The sequence below is a fragment of the Quercus robur genome, chromosome 2 (assembly GCF_932294415.1).
Source record: "Quercus robur chromosome 2, dhQueRobu3.1, whole genome shotgun sequence".
Lineage (NCBI taxonomy): Eukaryota > Viridiplantae > Streptophyta > Magnoliopsida > Fagales > Fagaceae > Quercus > Quercus robur.
In genome coordinates this window covers 91303088-91325795 of record NC_065535.1, presented here as the reverse complement: position 1 = coordinate 91325795, position 22708 = coordinate 91303088, and the positions used below count along the sequence as shown (strand labels likewise).

The 22708-nt window shown below is 33.5% G+C and overlaps 1 protein-coding gene across 1 annotated transcript; it reads right to left on the bottom strand.

Moving 5' to 3' along the window:
- Positions 1–2181: 2181 nt before the first annotated feature.
- Positions 2182–11205, bottom strand: LOC126715781 (calmodulin-binding protein 60 B). The gene is made up of 9 exons (XM_050416571.1): positions 11038–11205; positions 10561–10713; positions 9874–9949; positions 7926–7984; positions 6335–6828; positions 6091–6251; positions 5811–6014; positions 3936–4167; positions 2182–3234 (listed from the first exon to the last, which is right to left on the bottom strand). The coding sequence occupies exons 2-9, from the start codon at positions 10674–10676 to the stop codon at positions 2651–2653; spliced, it is 1926 nt and encodes a 641-aa protein (XP_050272528.1). The 5' UTR covers positions 10677–10713; positions 11038–11205; the 3' UTR covers positions 2182–2650.
- Between the last annotated feature and the right edge of the window lie 11503 nt (positions 11206–22708).

The window sequence follows — 22708 nt, the reverse complement described above, 5'->3', positions numbered from 1 at the left end:
TTAAATTTCATTTAAAAAATTAAACGACTTAATTTGTTAATAAAGTTGAACAAAATGACTAAATTGACTCATTTTGACATATTGATGGATTAAATTGACAACAAGTAAACAACTAAACATTAATAATTAATTTGACAATTGAAGTAAAAATCAAATAAACTAAAGGTCTCTCAATAAAACAAAAGGAAGATCTTTTATTTTTTTTTCGCTCAATGCTTACTGTTTACAACTTCAGTCAAATTGACCGGTCATTATTCACCAATTTGCTAGATTTGTCAATTTACGCCTAATCAAATATAATATTGGAGTCCCATCAAGGCATCAATATATATATATATATATAGAGAGAGAGAGAGAGAGGTCCCTACTTGCGTACAAAAATTTTGATGTGTAAAGTGAAATTAATTCATTTATATTTCCTTAGGTTTTTACAAATTAGTTACAGTACCTATCCCGTATTTATCAAAGACCTCACATAGACACGCAGGTAAACAAAATGATTATAAAGTGAATAGTAACTTATTTATTTTTAACGTAGTAGAAGAAATAAATAAAAATAAAAATACTAGTCTTAGAATTCTTTAATGAGTATGAAACGCTAATAACTAAGTAAGACAAAGGGATAATGGATTTTGTCAGCTTTTTCAGTTTTAGAATGTATATTGTGGAATGTGGACGTAATCATCAGTATTTTTAAAAGCATACGACTCTCAAAAAAATGATGAACAGAGCCATTATATTTCACCCTTTCGGTGCCTCATTTTAAGGAAGGGGTGGTGATGACATATTCATCTTCTGTCAGATAAGATAGATTTGTTGGAAGATCATCAAACACATTTCGCATTAAATCCTCGTTAATTTGTGAATGAAATATACATACCCAAGATATATATATATATTTATATATAAATCGTATCACTTCTGAAAAAGTATAGAAGTGATCGTTTAAAGTCTTAAGCATAATTAATAAAAAAACTAGTTTCATTACATGCTCTTCGTGCGTACAATGAGGCTTTCTTTTTTAAGCAAAAAAAAGTATTTTTATTTTATATATATATATATATATATATATATATATATAATTTTTATTTTGAAAATCTAATTTATAAATGGAGAAAACAATTTGAAAATTAACAGGAAAATTGTCCTATTTTTTAAGCAATGTTTTAGTAGAAGTTATATTTGTATTTTTACCAGATTGTCCTTTAGTTTTATCTCCATTTAAACATAAGGATGTAAGAACATTTTTGAACTAAAAAATTAAGAATCCTAAAAGGAAAAGCCTCTTAAATAGTAGTATAGATTACATCTTAAACCATATATCTTTTGAATTGTTTCAAATTAAACTCTAATAGTTCCAAAAAATATTTAACTTTTTCTTTATAATTAAACCTTAAAGTTTAAGACTAACAAATTAACTAAGGTTTATAGTTTTATACTTTTATTTTTAATCGCATCATGCAATTTCAAACTTGTATCACTTCAAATCCCCAGTATTTGGATTTGATTTTCTGGTTTGAGTGAGAGATTAAATTGATAATAAGGTTTTAAGAGTTTAGAATTTAAATTGAAACTAGAGAAACTAAAGAATCTACTGAAATTTATAACAATCTTTTTTTTTTTTTTTTGAGAAATTTATAACAATCTTAAACTTCGGGAATTAATATAAAACTTTTAAACTATAGTTTTTAATTTAATAAATAAACCGTAAAATACAACTGGCTGTGTCGTATTCAAGCACCACCTTTTCCTTTGTCAAATTCAATTCCCAGCAAAGGATGAACGGAATTTCAGAAAGATTTCTCTAATTGGTGGCAGTGTAGTGTGTACATATTCGACTTCCATGAAAAACAAAGCACTGAAAAAGGAGGAGAGTGGGGTCTTCTACCTGTGTGGTCGTGCAATGGAAAATTTTGGGGAGCAATACGAGAAAAAATAAATAAATAAACGTAAGAACTAGAATCAAAGCACTGAACTTGACATGAACCCACCAAAGAAAAGAGTTACTTTCAACAACATCGCTCAATTTTAGAGTACTACAAAGGACAAACCATCAAATAGTAGGGCAGAAATATCATTCATGTCAATAAATAAGATTGTTAACCGTAACGATGAGTCGATGACATTGAACTTTTTAATCTTAAGTAGGGACAAGATAAAAAAAAAATTAGCTCAAAGAACTTATCAAAATATAGAAACAGCTAACAAGATATTAGAAGACATCATCCTTGTACACAAAATGATTGAAACAACAAATTAAAGTCATAAATATTAAAAATGTTCCCCCAATCAGTCAACAACATCAAAGGGGCCATCAATTGAAAAGCACATTTACCCCCTTAGAACCCCAAAACGCATATATATATCATTCAGAAAACCAACAGTGGTGATAAGAGAAGCATCTTAATAGAAAGATGGGTAATCAACAGAAACAACTGTACAGGCAAACTGTACAAGAGGAGAAACCCCTGCTGTCTAAATACTCAAACAACATCAGTGATCCTCAAGACTTACGAAACCAATGATTTCAGGCAGTCCCAGAAGCGAACCTCAAGGAGTTGCTACCAACCATGAAGAGTTTGCATGATTTTCATAGTAAACTAGTGCAAAGGTTAGAGGAGAAAACCTAATTGCAATCTCTGGGCAACATCTATTCATCATCTAACTCAACAAGCTGAGCCCGCTTCTCAGCTGCTTTCTTCCTGATAAAGAAGCCCCACCTCATAGCCGCCTTTATCTTCAGCCAACCCACAACAGCTTTTCCAGATCGGCCACGATCCTCATCAAAGCTTGGCATTGGTGATTGCACGTATGGTGTGAACTGATACGCATCCTCCGGCACATTAATGGAGGCATGACCTCCCATACTGAAGAGTCGGAGCAAGTGCTGCATATCCTCATTCTCAAGCATCTCATGACTTCTGATGCGAATCTCTTCCTCAGAAAAGAAGTCTTCAACTCCCTTGTCCCGGTTTTGTGACCACTCATCAAAAGGATTAAGAGTAGCTGGTGTAAGTGTAGAGTTGATATTCTGAAGTCCTGATGTAGATGGTTGTGAGGGACCAAGGGCCAGCCCAACAGCACTGTTATTATTTCTTGTGCTTTGGGGCTGGTGAGAATTGGTGATCATATGGTCATGTGGTACAAAAGAAGTGCTATCAAATTGGCTACGAGAATTTGAATTTACAATCTGCGGCTGTGTTGAATACCTTGTTGCCAGGTTATCATTATACCCTGAAGCTCACAAAACAGTAACAGAATAAAAATGAAAATCATAACAGAGCAATTAATGTAGACCAAGCATCATCTTCAGCCAAAGACCATCTCTATTGGGTGGCAACATGTGAAATAATGCACACATTTGTGAGTATATATAGTAGGGTCTGTGTGTGTGTGTGTGTGTGTGTGTGTGTGTGAGAGAGAGAGAGAGAGAGAGATCAACAAAACAAAAAATTAGCATCACCTACAGACCCAACTACAACCTAACTTACAAATGGTACAAGAAAGTGCTAATTTGTTAGGTAGGCGCCAATTATTTGCAGCCATCTTACTTAATTATGTGTCTAACAGACAGAAATGGAAGAAATGTGCCAAAACATTGAAAAGAAGTGCAAGACTTCTCCAAGAAATTTTCCGAAGTGTAAGAAACAGACTAACCACAAATTATAGGTTACTACTTACTACCAATTCAGCTTATCTGTATTCACAAGAGATATATTTCATTTTTCTAAGTCAAATCCTATGAAGTGGGGATACAATCAAAACTGTGCTGATTGACTTTTGTATAACATTAATTCGGTATGGTAAAGCTAATTATCTCAACCCCACCTCCCATCCTTCACTGAACTCCCACCCAGCCAGAAAAAGAGGCAAAAACAAAGGCCACACACTTATTTCCAAATAACCTATGATTTAATGTAACCACCAACTCTTACCTCCAACAGGTAAGCCAGAATCCAGTGGAGGTTGCTCCAAAGGAACTGGCAAGCGTGGTAGTGGCAGTTGATGATTTAATGCATTAGAGTAATCAACTATCCCCATGTTTTGGTCATTCCGCAATGTACTGGACTTCTTATTCTCCTTGAAGCTCATAAGTGACTTGCCATCATATTCTACAACTTGTTCCCAATGCTCATAAGCTTTCTTCACCAATGTATCCAAATACACCTGCAATTACAAAAGCGACACCTTGATGATTAGCTTTACCAGAGAAAACTCAAACATCCTGCAATGTTCGAAACTCAATGGTATTCAAATGCCAATAATTTTAAAAATTACATATACCAACATGTTTATAAACATGGCCAGCAATGTTAGAGTGCAATGTCTCATTAGATTAAATGACCTATACTTAAAACTAATACACAATTCTTTGTTTCTTTTTTGATAAGTAGTTTATTGTATTCATAATGGACTAGTCAAAGAAAATTATGTATGGCCCAGTCAAGTTGGTTGGTGTTTTTTTTTTTTGGTTGGTGGTGGGGGGGGAACTAAATGAAGGTGAGGGGATTCAAAACCCGGATTGAACCTAATAAATGGGGGCGATATGCCACTAGATTGGATGTCATGGGCGCTCTCTTATGCATATCTTTATTTGTAGTGAATATCACAATTACATCTCAGTATCTCATGCTGCTCATGTCAACTTACATGGCTTCTCAGCATATGATGTCATTGTCCGTCCTTTTTGTCTTTTGTAAATTTTTTTTTTTTTTTTTTTCTTTCTACTGATTTCTGCACAGCAAGTCTTAAACTAGAATGAGGGGTGTTCAGCATAAACGAAGAGATTTATTAAGGCATCAGCATAAAAGGCCAACAAATAACAGAACTGAGTTGATCCAACTCCTGCAACCTTCTTTAAAATGGTATAAAAAAAATATTTGGAGAGATTTACAAAATTTATGGGGTTTCTTAGTTGCCAAACAAAGTTGGCTGATGATCAATTATTTTCTTCATTTCCTTGTACAACTGGGGAACTAAATGAGAGATTAATTTGAGGGAACATACTTCAAACTTTCCTGAACAGGAAGACCATACAGTGAAGACCAAGGGGAAGAGGAAGATTATTTGCTGTGGGGGAAGTTTAATCGTTGAAGTAATAAGTTAATTGTTGACTATCATTCTAACACAACCTGTCAAAGTAAAATAAACTCTCTTTTTTTATAAATATCTTTATTTTCTTTTTTTTGATAAGTAATGTAAAAACTTATATTAACCAAAGCCACTCCAAGTACACTGGCAATGTACTATAGAGGCTAAAAAAATCAAAAGCCCAAAATAGAATTGAAGTAAAAGAACTTTGACACAAAAAGCACCATATTGACAGAAAATGAGGCATGTAATCATTATAATCAGCCCAAAAAGGGAAAAATCAGTGATTAAAGATCTGTTTATGTTGACTTTATTCATTAGAAAACATAAAATCATTGAATCTGGCCAATAACACAAAGGAATTACAGCAGAGAAGGATTTGATTTCTTAGAGTAGATACCTCACATATAGGTTTTATGAGTACCAATGCCACAATGTTTTGAGAGCAGATTTGTAGAAGGTAAGCAAAACTTGACGATGAGCTCTAGCTCAAATGGCATCTCCATGCCTTCTAGGAATGGGGTTGAGGGTGAGGTAATGGATTAAGTGCTTGTATAATTAACCAATAGAAAGGAGGAAAAGGGGTGTGTGTGTGTGTGTGTGTGTGTGTGTGTGTGAGAGAGAGAGGCAGCTAAAGCTACTATGGCACCACTAGTATAAATGCAACCTATGGCAGGATTAATTACAGAAATAAAGCATATCACACATATCATACCCACCTTCTGGCTGTCAGAAAGAGAATCGGCAGAAAAATATTGCTCCCCATTAATAAGGCCACTCAGTTCATAGATGTTGTTAAAAACAGCACCAGTATTTCTTGTATCATCATGATAGTAAACAAAAAACTTCCCACTCAGGACACAGGTCTTTGCATGCTCTAAGAGAGCTTCCCACATTTTATTTGACATTCCACTTCCAAGGATCTACAAAAACACATAAAATATCAGCGCACAGCTAGAAAGCATGCTATTTTAATTCGAGAAAAAAACCCAAACATACAGTCCGAAGTTTTTGCTGATCTCGGACCACAAGCCGAAGAAACTCTTCAACCGAGAATATTCCTGCCTGGTTTAGCCTCTTGTGGAATGACCCATCCTTGCCAATTTTCTCTAATCTCCATACTTCATCATTTAATGTAGGGGGATAGTGTTTCTTGTACACTGTCCAGGGAAAATTGAGGAATCAACAACAATCGAAGAGAAACAGGAAAAGGAAGAATTGAAATGACAGATTACGAGCATACATTCCCCTCTGTGATCTTTAACAGTAAAAGCTTCTGTCTTTGCTTCACGTATGTGTATGCCCTCACAAAATCCAGTGGCAACCTTCAAGCCAAGCCGGAACTTCCTGCTCCTTATCCAACTTGAGTTATCCGTAAACGTGAGCTCCCCCAACGTCCCTACCCCTTCCTTGAGCGTCAATTGTAGGTCTCCAGTCAACAAAGGCCTCTTACCTTCACGCTCTTTCACCACATGGCTTTCGAACTCTTCTTGAGTCCAGTCTTCATCATCCTCATTATTAAAATCACCTTCAAGCACAACAACGTCTAGTTTGACAGAGGCTTCAGGTCCAGATGTCACAACAACGCCAGTGCTTGCATCAATCAAAACAACATGGATTGCAGCACCCTGCTCGCCTTCTACTTTCCCTCCTGTGAAGAGAGGAAGAGACAATCTGGACCTAAAGTGCAGCTGCAAGTTTCGTCCATCTGGACCTTCAATTCGTTTTGGGGAAGACCTGAAACCAAAAGCATGAAGAATTTACCACAACCACAGATGTAAAACAAAAAGTTTATGCAAGCAGAATAATGAAAAAATAGGGGACCACTGAAGTTAGAAATCAAAAATAAAGACTGAATAGGAGGTTGATATTACCCAAAGACCAAACTATCCAATATTTTCCATGTAGATGGGATACTATTGGATCAGAGAAAATAGGTCAGAAATAGAAGCTACCGATAAAGGCATAATTCTCTGAATATAATAGCGTAGCCATAGAAGCTATTAATAAACTAAACCAACAAACTTGGATAGAGCCATAGCATCAAATAAGGAAGATAAAGAAACAAACTTTTTTTTTGGGATAAATCATTTATAGTGAACAAAAGAAAACCATCCAACAATTTTCCTGGCATTTTATTTCAACCCTACAACTTCTCAAAGGCAAGGCAATGTTATTCCTGGTCCTTGAGTTCAGATGTTACAAGGATCAACTTAAGTGAGCTTTTGAACACCCACATCAGCTTGTATTTTAAAGTCCAAGGACCATTATGTGGCCCAATATTGAAATGGTATACTTATTATTGATGGCACATCACACATGTATGCAATCAGAACTACACAAATGTGCAAAGAAATGTCATCCAAACTTGATAACAGTGACTTTTATATACATGAGATTGTTCATGCACGTTGCAACCAATTTTATGGTTTTTCTTTATAACAACTTTGTTCCTCAGTACATCAGTCAATCATCTAAAGCTGGTATGTTTCTTACCTAAGCTATAATATAATTCAAAAAAATCATCTTTCTTTGCCCTATCTTTTTTTCAGTTGTAGAAAAACATTCAACAAGTTAACCATTCTAACGATTCCACCCCCCCCCCCCCCCCACCCCACCCCCCCAACACAAAAAAGATGCTGTGCAATTCAACTGTTTCACATTTAAAGCTTAATTATGTTTCAAGAAAATATGTAAAATTGACCATAGACAATTATAAAACTAAAACATACCCAAGTAAGATTCGCCGGGGGGGGGGGGGGGGGGGGGGGGAAGGAAGGCAATCACATGAAATTAAATCAACTTCCAAAAGAATCATCAAGAATATTTCAAACCTTCCATTGAGTCTAGCAGGGCCTAACTTTGCCAAAGCACGTTCCACTTCTTCACTGACCTGTTAAGTATCAATTGCACTGAATTAGTGAGAAGGAACATACACCATATACAAATCACAACCAATGTAATTATAATCTTTTATGCAGGGAAAAATTGTTTGTTCATAAGAAAATCACTATCCTTCATGTTTTAGGAGAGATGGTGGATAGCGGTACAAGGCATTGGAATCATCAGGTTATGAGACAAGTTCAAGATTGGAGCTGGAGTCAATGGAGTTTTTGTTTTTATTATTATTATTATTATTATACTCTAGTCTCCCTTCTATCCTGGGTGAGGATCTGTTATCTTGGAGCTTAACTAAGAGTGGAAAGTTTAATGTTAAATTGCATTATGAAGCCTTAAGGGGTTCAAGGTGAGTTTCCTTTCCTTAGCTAAGCATTTGGGTAGCCAAGGTGCCTCTTTAGGTTTCTCCTTTCACTTGGACAGCAGCTCCAGATAAGATATTGACTGTGATAATTTATGAAGATGACACTCACTGATTTTGGATTGGTGCTGTCTGTGTAAGAATAGTAGAAAGATGGTCAAGTACCTCTTGCTTAATTGTTTGTGGGTAGAGATTTGCGGTCCCTTGTGTTTCTTTTTTTGGAGTATCTTGGTTGGATCATGCCAAAGACAGTAGCTCAAATGTTGGCATGTTGGTAAGGAAGGTTTCATAAGCACATGAGCGAAAAAGTTTGGTAGGCTTCTCCTCTATGTATTTTATGGACTATATGGCAAGAAAGGAATAACAGGACCTTTGATGTTGCAGAAAATCATATAATGTTATTGAACTTGTATTGTTACAATCTTTGTATGAATGGATGAATGCCTTAGGCAATCTCCCAACTGAATCTTTCTTAGAACGTTCATATTGTAATTTTTTTTTATATAATTAACGAAAGTTCATTAATAAAAAAATAAAAAAATAAAAGAATACCCAGGGACACAAGATGTGTACTTTAGTAGCAGTACTTCAATCTCTCAAATTACAAAACTCCAAAAAAAATATAATAAATTAGAACAGGGAAGAGAATTAAAAGCAGTTCTCCAATCTAGCAAAGAATGAAGAAGGAGAGATTTAATCTCGAGTATAGACCATTCACTTCCCCTCATATTGTAATTATTTAAGATAGTTAGTAGTTGATACACACCCTGTACAATCCAACTAGCTCTTTTTTAATAAATTATTCGTATTCATTAAAAAAATGCAAATTACACAAATATCTGACTAACAAATTATACATAAAGAGAGGAAGGGAACTTTAAGTGATGAATTTCAGCACAACTATTTAACCTAAATTTTTGAAGTTAGACCGATTCACTGGATAACATGATTTAATGGGTCAAAATATGTAAACAAACCAAAGGAAGAAAATTTTCATTCAGTTGATAAGCAAAACTCCATTGAAAGACTACAGAGAGGAGATTAATCCAAAACACACAACCAATAACCTAAAGGCTAAAGTCTCAAGTCAGCCTATCCAAACAACTCCAAATGAGAAGGAGAATAAGTAAAAGCATTAGACAGCCAACAATACAACCACTTCAAACATTAGGCATAATGAAGTAGCCAACTTGACTATTTCCCTCCTGTGCTCCACACATATGGACTAGAATCTACACTTGATCTACCATTTTCCTTCCATGCTCTACAGATACTTGGGTTATTCTTAGAGATCAAAATAGTGTCAGGACATTTTACACTAAAAGAAAGATGGCAACCACAAAGGATCAGACTCAAAAGGAAATAAAAGAAGGATAGATAAGCACGTTGACCTATGGTGTTTAAAGCAGATATTCTGTACTAGGTAAATCAAAGTGATGAAGCATTAATTAATAGCCAGCCCAAACTCGTCAGAAGAAAAACTAGTTTGTATGAAAACTGAGAGTAGAAGCCTTAAGTCTTACAACTCTACGAAGAATAGGTTCCAAAGACGAGCAGAGCTTTTGCAAACTGTCCACCTTCAGGGCCTCAACAATTACACTGCATGACATATATGATTTTAAATCAAACAGAATGCACATACTAAGCAACATTAAATAAAGAGAATAGAATAAGAAAAAAGTTACATTAGCACTAGCGCACAAATACTAGTATCATGTGATAGACCTTAGAAATTAAGATTTTTGCTACACATATTATTAAGATAGCATCACTCATGGCTAGCCAGGTTTAGAAAGGAAAAATTCCCTACCCTTTAAACAACACCCAAACAAAATTACTGACTTGTGGCAGTTGCGCATTTGGTGATGACATAGGCCACTTTTAGAGGAAATTTCAATATTCCTACCAACAAGGCAACCCATTTTTTATTGGTAAGTTTCTCAAAACAGGTTTTAAAGGCAGTTATCAGTTATCAACTTTCCATTTATAAAGGCAAGCTCACACCAAGTTCTAGAGCTACTGAAGTAACAGCTATTGACTGTTCTCTCATAACCAAGTAGTCATCTTACCTACTAAACTCTTCAGTTGGAGACCCCATGTGTGTACTAGTTCAACTAGACCCATATTAATTTTTGTACAATTTACATTTTCCAGAAAAAATTAACAAACAAGATAAAAAGCAATTCACACTCAAGAACTCAAGAATTTACCTAGCAAGAGCAGGCCGCTTCCGCTCCGGCTGCTCGTCGTCTCCTCCACCTCCACCACCATCTAAACTCCTCTTCCCTCTCATGGAATTAGTCCTCTCCATTAACCTAGTCTGCATTGATACCCACTCTTCTAAAACCCCTAGCCTCCTAGATCTGCAATACACCAAAAAGCACAACAAATTTCACTTCCAAAAAACAAATTTCCACATGTAAAAACCCCCAAATTTACAGCCAGACTCACAAAAAAAAAAAAAAAAAAAAAAAAACCCTAACCAACACTCCACTCACACACACACACACACACAAAACACAAAAAGAACACACCAGTTCCCCAACACAGATCTACAATACCCTTCGAATTCAGCTCAGATTCCACAAATTCCCCCAAATTTGAACTTCCAAAACCCTAAACTCAAAAAAAAAACAAAAAAAACAAACTTGAACTAGAGACCAATAACAAATAACAGGAACACTTACTGAGATATTTCCTTTAAAAGTTTTCCCTTTTGGTAAAAGTTTCAGAGGGCGAGAAAGTGCGGGAAAATCAGCGAGAAAATTTGGCGTGTTTGGCAAAAGAGCAAGAAAATCGAAAGCAATGTATGACAGACAGGTAGATAGATAGGATTGAAGTCTAGGATTGGTCTTAAAAGACTTCTTTTATATTTACAGTCTACTCTGGCGACTATCTAAGCTCAACTGTGCCACAATCTCCTGCTTCTCACACCACAGTACTCCGATTTCTACGCCAACCGATTCCACACATCAGTTCGACTCTTTGTGGACTTTCTAATTCTGGTAGTGGTGGACTGGTGGGTGGGTGAGTAGTAACTAGTGAACGATTTCTCGAGAACAATTTTGCATTGACCTAGCTCGGATATTTTTTTCCATTGGGTTTGGCTTACCAACTTTTTAAAAAGAATTTTCTTGTGTTTTAATGAGAAATTGTCACATCATCTACTAACTAAATAAAGGATTTTGCTAATGTGTGTCCCAAAGGGCACAATAATTAACCATTTTTGGAAAAAAATTTCTCAAAAATTGAAAAAATATTGACAGTTTTTTCAATTCCCGAAAAAATGTTTCCAAAAATAGATGGCTTAATGTGTGTCTTAAGAGCACACATTAACCGGACCCCTAGATAAAATATTGAGATTAAAACTCACTACCACTAACCATTGTATATTTAAAACAAAATGGCATGTCCAATTAAAAAAGTACTGAAAGTAAACCAAACTCTTTTTTATCATACTCACTTTTCTTTTTGGTTTGGAATAAGAAACTTACTTTCTCTAAAATACAAATTGTTTTCATTGATAGCTCTTAAATATTAAAAATGAAGGGTTAAAAAAGAAATTCAAAAAGCTTTAAAACCTTTTTTTCAATCTATCAAAAGAGACCAGTGTAAATAATTTGTATTTTACGAAAAATATTTTTGTAGCATTTCAAGATGTTTGTTTTATTGTAAAATGTTAGTCAAACTTAAGGGTGGCAAAATTGGATACGACTCGTGAATCTAACACTACACAGCACGAAATTAACAAGTTACGGGTTGAGACTTAATAAATTAGTGTCATATTCTAGCTGACATGACTGTCCCATTTAATAAACGAGTTAAGTTAGTATCCAATCTATAGAACTTGTTTGACCTATTTAATTAAATAACATTTTACTAATATACCTTTCAAGCTTAGGTATATAAACTTATTAGTTGTTGTGATTTATTTTCTTTGACATATTATAATTGATTATTTATGATATTGAGATATGTTTTAGTTTTGAATGATTATTTGTGATAAAATTACTCATTAGTTTTGAATTTTATATTAAAAATATTTATTTTTTTGGTTTTTTAGATTTTTTTCGTTTTGATAAAATCTGATAAATATATCGACACAACTAACCAGTTTAATAAATGGGTCGAGTTAGGGTTGAGAAATCTTGACCCGTTTAATAAATATGTCAGATTAATATTGACCCATATAGTCGAATACTTATAAGTCGATACAATACAAACCCAACACATGAACACAAATTGTCACCCCTAGTCAAACTAAAAACATTTTGGATTAACCATAAAATTCTTTGTAAAATGTTATACCAACAAAAGCTTTGGTGAAAAAAAACACTAAGTAACACTCCCCCCACCTTAATATGTTGCTGTGGTGTTGCTAGCCTGACAGTTTGAGCCATTGATATGGTGGCTAGGGTCACTAATGATAACTAGATGGCACTAGTTTTGGTGGTTTATACTTAAAAAAATTTTATGTCACATTAAACACCTGAAAATATTTTGATTATTAAAAAAAAAAACATTTGAAAATATGTTCCTACGAGACAAACTCATTAAAGGATGTGATGCTTCTCTTATTTCAAATGTAGGAACATCTTATTTAGTTTTTTTTTTTAGCTGAAAGTTTGCTAAAAGTAAAATTTTAAAATGCTCTATTTAAAAGTTAAAAGCAAAAAAACTGACTTATAAACCAATACCAAACGGACACTTGATTAGAGGGGGGGATGTGAGTGTAAATAATCGAAATCCTTGATGATTTTTTAATCAAATGGTGGAAAAGTAAGTGAGAGCAGCGTGGTCTGTGTAGCAGACTAGCAGTGGATAGTTTCTCGTAGAATGAGTGTTAGATCCCAATCCCATATTGGTCGTTGCTTTAGGATCGTCCGAAGGACAAACGAGCATGAAATCATGACCGTACGTTTACCAAGATGTGTTAGCCCCTCTTACCACGTCACTTGGAAATTTTATATAATTTTGACATTGGCGTCACTTCATTTTACTGAGCTGACGCCACTTCTTTTTGTTTTTTTTGTTTTCTTTTTAAACAAAAGAATTTCCTTTTCCTTTTTGGCTGGCCGACTTTTCTATTGCTATCATTAAGGGTCTATTTAGATACAGTTGAAAATTAAAAACTGAAACTGAAAACTGAAAAATATTATAACAAAATAATTTTTAAATTTGTGAATAGTACCGTGGGACCCATTTGTAATGAAAAAGTTACTGAAAAGTAAAATTTGTGGGTCCATAAACAGTACACGATGTGCACTGATTGGCTGAAAAAGTGAGAAAAGTCAAATTTTGCTGTTACTGTTCATTAAACAGTGTATGAACAGTAGCCTCAAGTCTCACAAACGCATGAAAAAAAAAAAAAAAAAACGCAGACGCAGACGTGCTCTGTTTTCAACCCAATCCAAACGTAGCCTAAATTGAGCCAATGTATTATTGTATAGTTGTTATTTTGTTTTTATTTTTTATTTTTTTCTTCTTTTGGGGGAAAGTTGTTTTTATTATGTTATTGTTAATCATAATAATGATTAATAAACTATCATTAAATTGATGGTACTAACCCAATGTATTTTTTATTGTTGTTATTTTGTTTTTATTTTTTTTCTTCTTTTTGAAGAAAGTTGTTAGAGCATTCTCATCAAAGATGTTAAAAGGGATATATGCTAAAATGCTACTCCATCAAACATCATATATCTTAAAATTTTTGCAATCTTGCTACAGTAAGAGCGCACTGTAGCTCAAATCTTATAAATTTTTTTTTTTTTTTATTGCTCTCTCATCTCTCTTCCTGTACTCTTCTTTCTTTTTCTCTCACCGGTGTCTTCTTCTCTCATTTCTTCTTTCCTTCTCTCACTGGTCTCACTTCTTTTCTCTTTTCTTCTTTCTTTCTCTTTTCTTCATTCACGGGCATCCACAAATGAAAACCATGGTGGTAGTGGTTCGGCGAAACCGTGAAGAAGATGAGGTCGAGTTTGTGGTTTGTGATCTCTACTGTTGATCGGGGTGGCTGGGTTGCGTTGGTTCGGCGAGCATGGCTAGGTTTCGACAGGTGTGGCTGGGTTTGGGTGGGTTTTGTGATTTGATTTTGGGTGAGAAATTTCAAAAATATGCTCTTTCTAATTTTGGGTCTGTGATTTCTTACATGGGTTTGTGATTTGTGGTGGTACTGGGTTTGATTGGTGGTTTTGATGTTAGTTTGTTGAGTTTTTGATTTGGTTTTGGGTGGTGGGAATCCCGATTTGCAGAGGTTGTGGGTGCCGCCGGTAATGGTGGCTATGGCTGTGCTGTGGTGATTTGTGGTTGGGTTTGTGTGGTGGGTTTGTGGGTGATGGGTTTGTGGTGGTTGTTGGCTGCTGGGTGAGGTGGCTATTGGCTGTTGGGTTTTGTTATACCAGTGGTGGTTGTGGTGAGTGGATGTGGTAGTGTGGCGCCGGCAGTGCTGTGAGAAAGAGAGAGACAGAAAAGAGAGACAGAGGAGAGAGAAAAAATAAAAAATTATTGAAAAATAATAAAGAAACAATATTTAAATGAAATGGTAAAAAAAATAGAAATTTTGATATAGGTTGTATGGTAAAGTGGTGTGTTATATGTTATAAATATAGGTTTTGAGAGGGTAAATACTAAATTTTTAAAAGTCTTGATAAGGATGCTCTTATTGTTTTTATTATGTTATTGTTAATCATTATAATGATCAATAAAATGTTGCTGCTAGTTCCAATACTTTTTCTCTGAAATTCAACATTGGTTGAGAATTTGGGACGTAAATATTTACCAAATAAAAACGAAGTTTTTTGATCAAAGAGTAACTAAAATACTCATTTTATCAATAATGGTAAATTTTGTGAAAGAGAAAGACAACATATGATAAGTAGTGCCCATTGGACTTGGAAAGTATAAGGAACCAATGATTTTCATGCCATTAGAGCATTAGCATTGAAGAATGCTAATGCCATATCTAAGGTCTTTTTGGCATTTCATAGCTAAAAAACATTTGCATCAAAAAATGCTATACCTCACTATTGCAAATTTTTTTGCAATAATGCTACAATACAATTCTAAACTTAGAATTGTACTGTAGCACTATGCTAAAAAAAAAAAAATATATATATATATATATATATATTTTATTCCACCCCTTAATTGAAAAAAAGTGATGATGTGAAAGAAATAATAAAGAAAGATTAAAAATAATAATATTTTAATGAAAAAGTAAAATAATAGAGTTTTTGGATGTAGGGTGTATTGTAAAATGGTATAATATAATTGATAAAATAGTTTTTTGGAATGGTAAAATAGGATAGAGTAGCATTCTTCAATGCTGATGCTAAAGAGAGCAAACTTGCATGACCAAGTTTTGAAGCTTTACGTCCGCCTGGAATGTTCCTGATTCAGTCATTCAAACTAAAGAAAGTTTGTCGGCCGAAATCTAACTTTTATTTTTTGAACAAAGAGTAGTTACAAATTTGGTTATAGCTTAAAGTTATAATTTTTTTTGTTAAGAATACGAAGTATTTTAACATACACACAAATCTTACTTAGGAAAATAAACATTATTACATATTTTGAAAATCTAACTGTTGAATTACATGTTCTTTTTTACATTCTTAATACACATATTAAATTTTATGTCAATCAGATATTATTTACTATATAATCTATAAACTTATATTTTATGTATAATTTTAAATTACAAAAACTTGAAATTTAAACAATTTATTGATGACATAACTATTGATCTTCAATTTTTTAGAAATTTTGTAAGCATAGAGTATATAAGAAGAATGTGTAATCCAATAGTGGATTTGTTAAAATTCACTTATAATAAAAAGATATTGAGTAAAATTGTAACCTTATGTTACAACAAATTTTGTAGTTAAATTTTGTCCTTATTTTTTTTACACTTCATTTTTATTTTTTATTTTTTACAAAAACGATTTTTTTTTTTTTTTAATTTCTTGAAAGCTGACTCAATTTTTTATGTTCAGTTGTTATAACTAACTTAAAAGCAAGTTCAAAAATGCTTTTTGGTATTTGGGATGTGCTGAAAATTAGTATTAATTGTTGTACAATTCAAAATAAGTATAATAAGTATACTGTGTAAAGCAATTACTTACATAGTCTACACACATTATAAAATATTTACAAAATTCAGCCATACTTCTCATAATCTAAAACAAGTATTTGGTTACCTTTTTTTTAAGGAACCAATGATTTTCATGCCTTAATTAGAGCAAACGTGAATGACCAAGTTTTGAAGCTTTACATCGGCCTGGGATGTTCCTAATTGGGTGATTCAATTCAATCAGTCACATTAAAGAAAGTTTGTCGGCCAAAATCTGACCTTTATTTTTATTTTTTACACTTCGTTTGTTTTGATAAAAACGTTTTTTTTTTTTTTGGTTATTTTAAATTTCTTGAAAGCTGACTCAATTTTTTATGTTTAGTTATTAATGAACTTAAAAACGAGTTCAAGAACGCTTTTTGGTATTTGGGATGTGCTGAAAATTAGTAATATTTGTTGTACAATTCAAAACAATTATAGCAAGTATATTGTGTAAAGCAATTACATATAGTCTACAAACATCGGAACAAATTTTACAAAAATTTAACCATATTTCTCATAATCCAAAACAACTATTTGATTACCTTTTTTTTAAAAAATATGTTTTCAAAACTTGTTTCCAATATATGTTTTTCATTGTTTTTAAACTTTGAGAGAAGAAGAAAAAACAGTTGTTTTGCAAATGGGTCTCTGTTTCTTTTTCATATTTTTAAGATGAATCCTTCTTCTATTCTAATAAATAAATAAAAAATGGCCAACAAGAATTGGGAATAGCAAATCCACACAAATCAACGAACTCCTAAAGGCATAATCGATGGTGACCGAACGATCAATGACTGTAACCCACACAATCCACAAAACCCACACCCACCCATGACTATTAACAATAACCATCGACAGCCATCCAAAGGCAATCCACGTCGCTAACCAACAATTGACGCCCACGCATGACCATCAACGATGACCCATGCTCATAACTCACACAACCCACAAACATAAATCACCTTAGCCAAGGAAAGTATAACTTGTTTTATGACCGAATCATGATTTTTTATTTGACATATGGAATTAATCTTGCTTTGGTTAGTATCAAGTCATCAAGTTATGTGGTAAATCTATCTTTGCATTATTGTTTGGGCAGGTTGATACTATTAGGTGATTCTATTTTTCTCGAAGTTGCAATAATACATTAAAGAAATTAGATTCTATTGTGCTACACTTTCAAATTTATTTTTTATTATATTATAACTTTATATCATAAATAGTATTTCTTTTATTTGTAAATAATTTTTAATAAAAAATGTCTTCTAAAAAATAAAAATAGGAATATAAAAAAATTATAAAAACAACAAGAGAGAACAAAGGATTAATAGAATCGCAAATAGGATTTCTTGATAAATTTCTACTAGCAATATAAAAAATATAATAGAGAATTTGTAGGATGAAAATCTCTCAAATAAATAAGAAACTCACAAAAAAAATTTAAAATATAATTAAATAACAAAGCATAAATATTTTAATGAAAATAATCATAATGATGTTTAAACATGTTATATAACAATTTTTTATTTATAAAAAGCCTAGATTTTTTTCCCCTAAATGCATATATTGCTTACAAAACTTTACTAATTTGTTATTTTTGTTCGACTGTAAAAGGTTTTCAAATGTAGAATTGATGAAATCCTATTTAAGATCGATTATGTCATAAGAATATGAAATTAATTAACATATTATCTTTGAAAATGAAATGTTAATAAAGCCTAGATACAAAATTTTAATTATGGATTTTACATTTCAAAAATTAAGAAGAATGCATTTAAATAAAAAAACTAAATAAATACTACTTAATTAATAGGAGTATTAAATAAATAAATAAATCCACTTAATTATATGGACTCTAATAATTCTAAATGGTGGGTGCCAATATCTATAACTAGGAATAGGGTAAGACTATATATATATATATATAAAAGAGGGATTTTTAAAATTTTGATTCTCCTATTAAATTTTGATTCAACTACAAAAATCTTGACATTTAAAATCACTTTTTTTTTTTTTTATGAGATATATTCAAGTTACACCTGGTGTAATTTGACAAAAGTTACATCATTTTTAGACCGTAGATCCTTATTAGACCTAAGAGCATCCACAGCTGGATTTGCTATCTCATCTTATTTTACCATTCTAAAAAGCTACTTTATTAATTATACCATACCATTTTACAATACACCCAACATTCCAAAACTCTATTTTCCTCTTCTACTCATTAAAATAATATATCTTTGTAATAAATTTTTTTTTTGTTTTTTCTCAATTTTCTCCCCCGCGCCCCTTCCAGAATCCTCCATTACTTTACTTTTCACCTTCTTCCAGCCTCCTCCTCCAATCCATCATCCATATCAACCCAACTCCTCCATCATCCATATCAACTCAGATCGGCGAAACAAAAAAGAAAAGAAAAAAAAAAAAAAAACCATCACGCCTATCACAACGCCACAGCCACCACAACGCTGATCACATATACTAGTAAACCAAAAAAAAAAAAAAAAACAAAAAACCATTAACACCCACGCCGATCACAATGCCACAACCACCACAATGCCATAGCCACCACAGCTCCATTGATCTTGCCACCCACCAATCTCTGCCATGCCACAGCCACCACAACGCCGATCACATATACCAGCAAACCCAAAAAAAAAAAAAAAAAAAAAAAAAGACACACACACACACACACACACACACACCCACGCTGATCACAACGCCACAGCCACCACAACGCTATAGCCACCACAGCTCCACCGATCTCGCCACCCACCAATCTCCGCCACGCCACAGCCACCACAACGCCGATCACATATACCAGCAAACCCAAAAAAAAATTAACACCCACGCCCACCAAACCACCGTCATCAAAACCCACGATCTCCACCATTGTCAAAACCCACACCTCCGAAGAAACCCACCAGCCTAGCCTCGTCGGAATCACTATCAGAGCCATAGGAGCTCCCATTCAAACCCATCGGAGCCACACCGACCCATCCGATTTCACCATTGAGGAAGCCACGGGGTCTTGGGTCTGAAGAGAGCAGAGAGTAGATGAGAAAGAGAGAAGGAAGAGAGAGAAAAGAATAGAAATATGAGAGAGGAGAGAGAAATTCCCGGATAAAAATGAGGAGAGAGGATTAGAAAATTAATTTTTTTATACAATTCAGCTACAGTACCATCTTACATTTAAGATGGTACTGTAGCTGGCTATATGCCAAAAAAAATGTAACATTTCCCATATGACCTTCCAATTGCTGAGCACATTTTGGGCTTAAATGCCAAATGTACCGTACATTTGACATTTGGCCCTCCAGCTGTGGATGCTCTTAACAGTGATAAATCATTACTTCTTATGCCATTAATATAGAGTTTTTATTTTATTTTATTTTATTATAAATTTGAGAAACACACACACATATATGGGGGAAGGGAGATGAAATAAGGGAATACACTCACACGCCAACACCAAATACTAGTTTTTTTGGGATGTATTAATGACAGTGTGGTCAAACTTTTTTTTTTTTCTTTTCTTCTTGCTGTTGTTATTATTATTATTATTATTATTATTTGGATAAACGTACATGTGAACCTGTTCTACAGATTTCCATTCATCTATTCAACCACATCCCAGTGACCATAAGTGTCGGTGAGTGAGGATTGAGGAAGGTGCAGAGATGATGATTTTTGGAGTGATTGATGAGTTTTTGGAAATACCCGGAGTTAGTTTAAGGGCATACTGATTCTTGTTGTGAATTGCAATTTGTTCAATCAGACGCCATCAATGTCAACTAAATTGTTGGACACAAATATATACTTATACATACACAAGGTGCCGTTGAATCATTTTACCATTCTTGCACATGTAAGGTAGTACAGGTCCAGTCAGGAAATCCTCTAGCCTTAAGACTCTCATGGGAAAGAGACTTTTCCAAGATATTTTCACGAGACTTAAAAAGAAAACTCTGTAATATTTTTATTTTTCAATGATCTCCATAGAATGGCCAAGTCTGGCACTTTTTTCAGTGGGGTGGTACCGTGGTAGTGGGAAGGTGATTGAGGGATGTTGGGCAATAAATGTGAGAAAATTCAATAAAAGTAGTTGACGTGGCATAATAATTTTGTATTAATGAGATAGCAAGTAGTAATTTCTCACCGTTTAACCTAATGAGAATCTATAGTTCAAAAAAGGTACAATTTTTGTGAAGTTACATCAGGTATAATTTGAACTCATCTCTTTTTATATAATAATTTTCTTAAAATTTCTAATAATTACTCATCAAATTAAGTTTAACCCAAAAAAAATAAATAAATCTAAAGCTAACCAAACGTAAATTTGCATTTGATCAATGGTGGAATGGTCATGATGACTCATGCATGCATTACCAAAAAGAAAAGTACTAAAAAAAAGGGCTACAAATATCCAGATGTACTGTCCTATTAAATAAAAAATAAATAAAAAAGGACTTATAAGGATCAGATTATTATCATTCCCTCGCCGCTAGTACATGAAACACCTACAGTTACGGAAGTTACGGAAAAAAAAAGCCTTATTCAGCAAAAGAAAAAGAAAAAGAATAGAACAAAAAAAAATATATCTGTTCTCCATTTCTTCTTCTTTTGATCCTGTTCGGACTGCGGCAAAAAGATACAACAATAAACAAAGCAAAGGAAACAAAGAAAAGACGCCTCAGTAAAAACAGACAAAAGGATAAAAAGGCAATTAAAGAACGTGAAAACTATTAATATTTTAGTACTAGGTCTGCAACTAATCAACTTCACATAAATAGGATTTTATTCTTAGCCAGTTGGTAGGTATAGGATGAGGCTTACGTCCAACGAAAGTGAACACGTGCCTTTATTTTAATAAATCTAATATAATTGAACAACTCAAACTTTATTCATAAATATATACACATTTGCATATTTTCAATACAAACGATTAAGATCAAATCCCTCCTATCACATAGTAAGTGATAGTAATTATTGAATTATAAAAAAGTAAAAATTTTTGAAAAGAGAAAAAAGAAGAAGGAGTCGTGTCAAATCTCATATTTTGACCACAAACTGTTTGCCTTGTGACTTGTGTGTTGCTTCCAAGTATTTCTTACTTTATCTCAGCCAAGCCCGAGGAAACAATCAATCAGTTTGTGTGAATAAAAGGATGCACAACACAAATTAAAGCATGCACAGTCAACCCAAAGCTCAAGGGAAAACACTTCGATCCTTTATTACTTTGCCTCAAAGTACAAAGCAACTTAAGGTTTTTCCTAACTCAAATTGTCTTTGTCTAATCATCCACCAAGCTTACAATACCACAAGGTTTATAATGCTTCGATATAATAAATTGCCTCGCACAAATCTTGTTAACATCCCCAATAGCTTAAAGGTATAACATGATAAATTATCATTTATTCTAAAAATTTAAATTGTTAAAATATGATGAATTTAATCAATTAACTATTCTAACATAAATTTTTTTTTTTTTTTTTGGTTTCCCAAGGTATCGCCAGTCTTCACCTGGGACTAATCCTCCGAGGTACTGTCGGGCACCAAAGGTGGGGACCTCTCCCAAGAAAATTTGCTGCAACTACAAAGGCTCGAACTAGAGACCACTTGCTTAAGCGACCAGAGCCCCTTCCACTCAGGCCAACCTTCATTGGTCCATTCTAACATAACATGTAAGTAATATTTGTGCCTAACTATATTATATCTTGGAGCCTTTCCATGCAGCTAGCACATTGACAAAGACCATCTATGATCCATGCATGCAGCTACTTGGTAACCGTCACACCAAGTTGTTGTCATCTATTAGATGCATATAGTTTTTTTTTTTTTTTTTTTTTGATGATCAGACACATGCATATAGTTTGTGCGCATGTTCCAGCCCATCACAAGCCGTGTCTATCAACCTGATATCCAAAGCACACTGCCCAACACCTAGTATTCGCCCCATGTACTGCCATGTGGAGGGCTTGGCTTATGTCAATGACACCCTCAAATCTAGCCAATACATCCCATACAGCCGAAATAACATATTATAGCATTCATATCAGTTTGTGCAAAAAATTACATATATTTTAGTATAAGAATCAATTTTTTTTTCTATTTTACATACTCATTTTTTAAAACACCTCACATCGAATTATCTGTTTACACTATATTTCATTGAAATATCAATTTTTCTTGATTTTCTTTAATTATTTATCTTTTTTCATACACAACAGCTATTATTCACTCTTTTT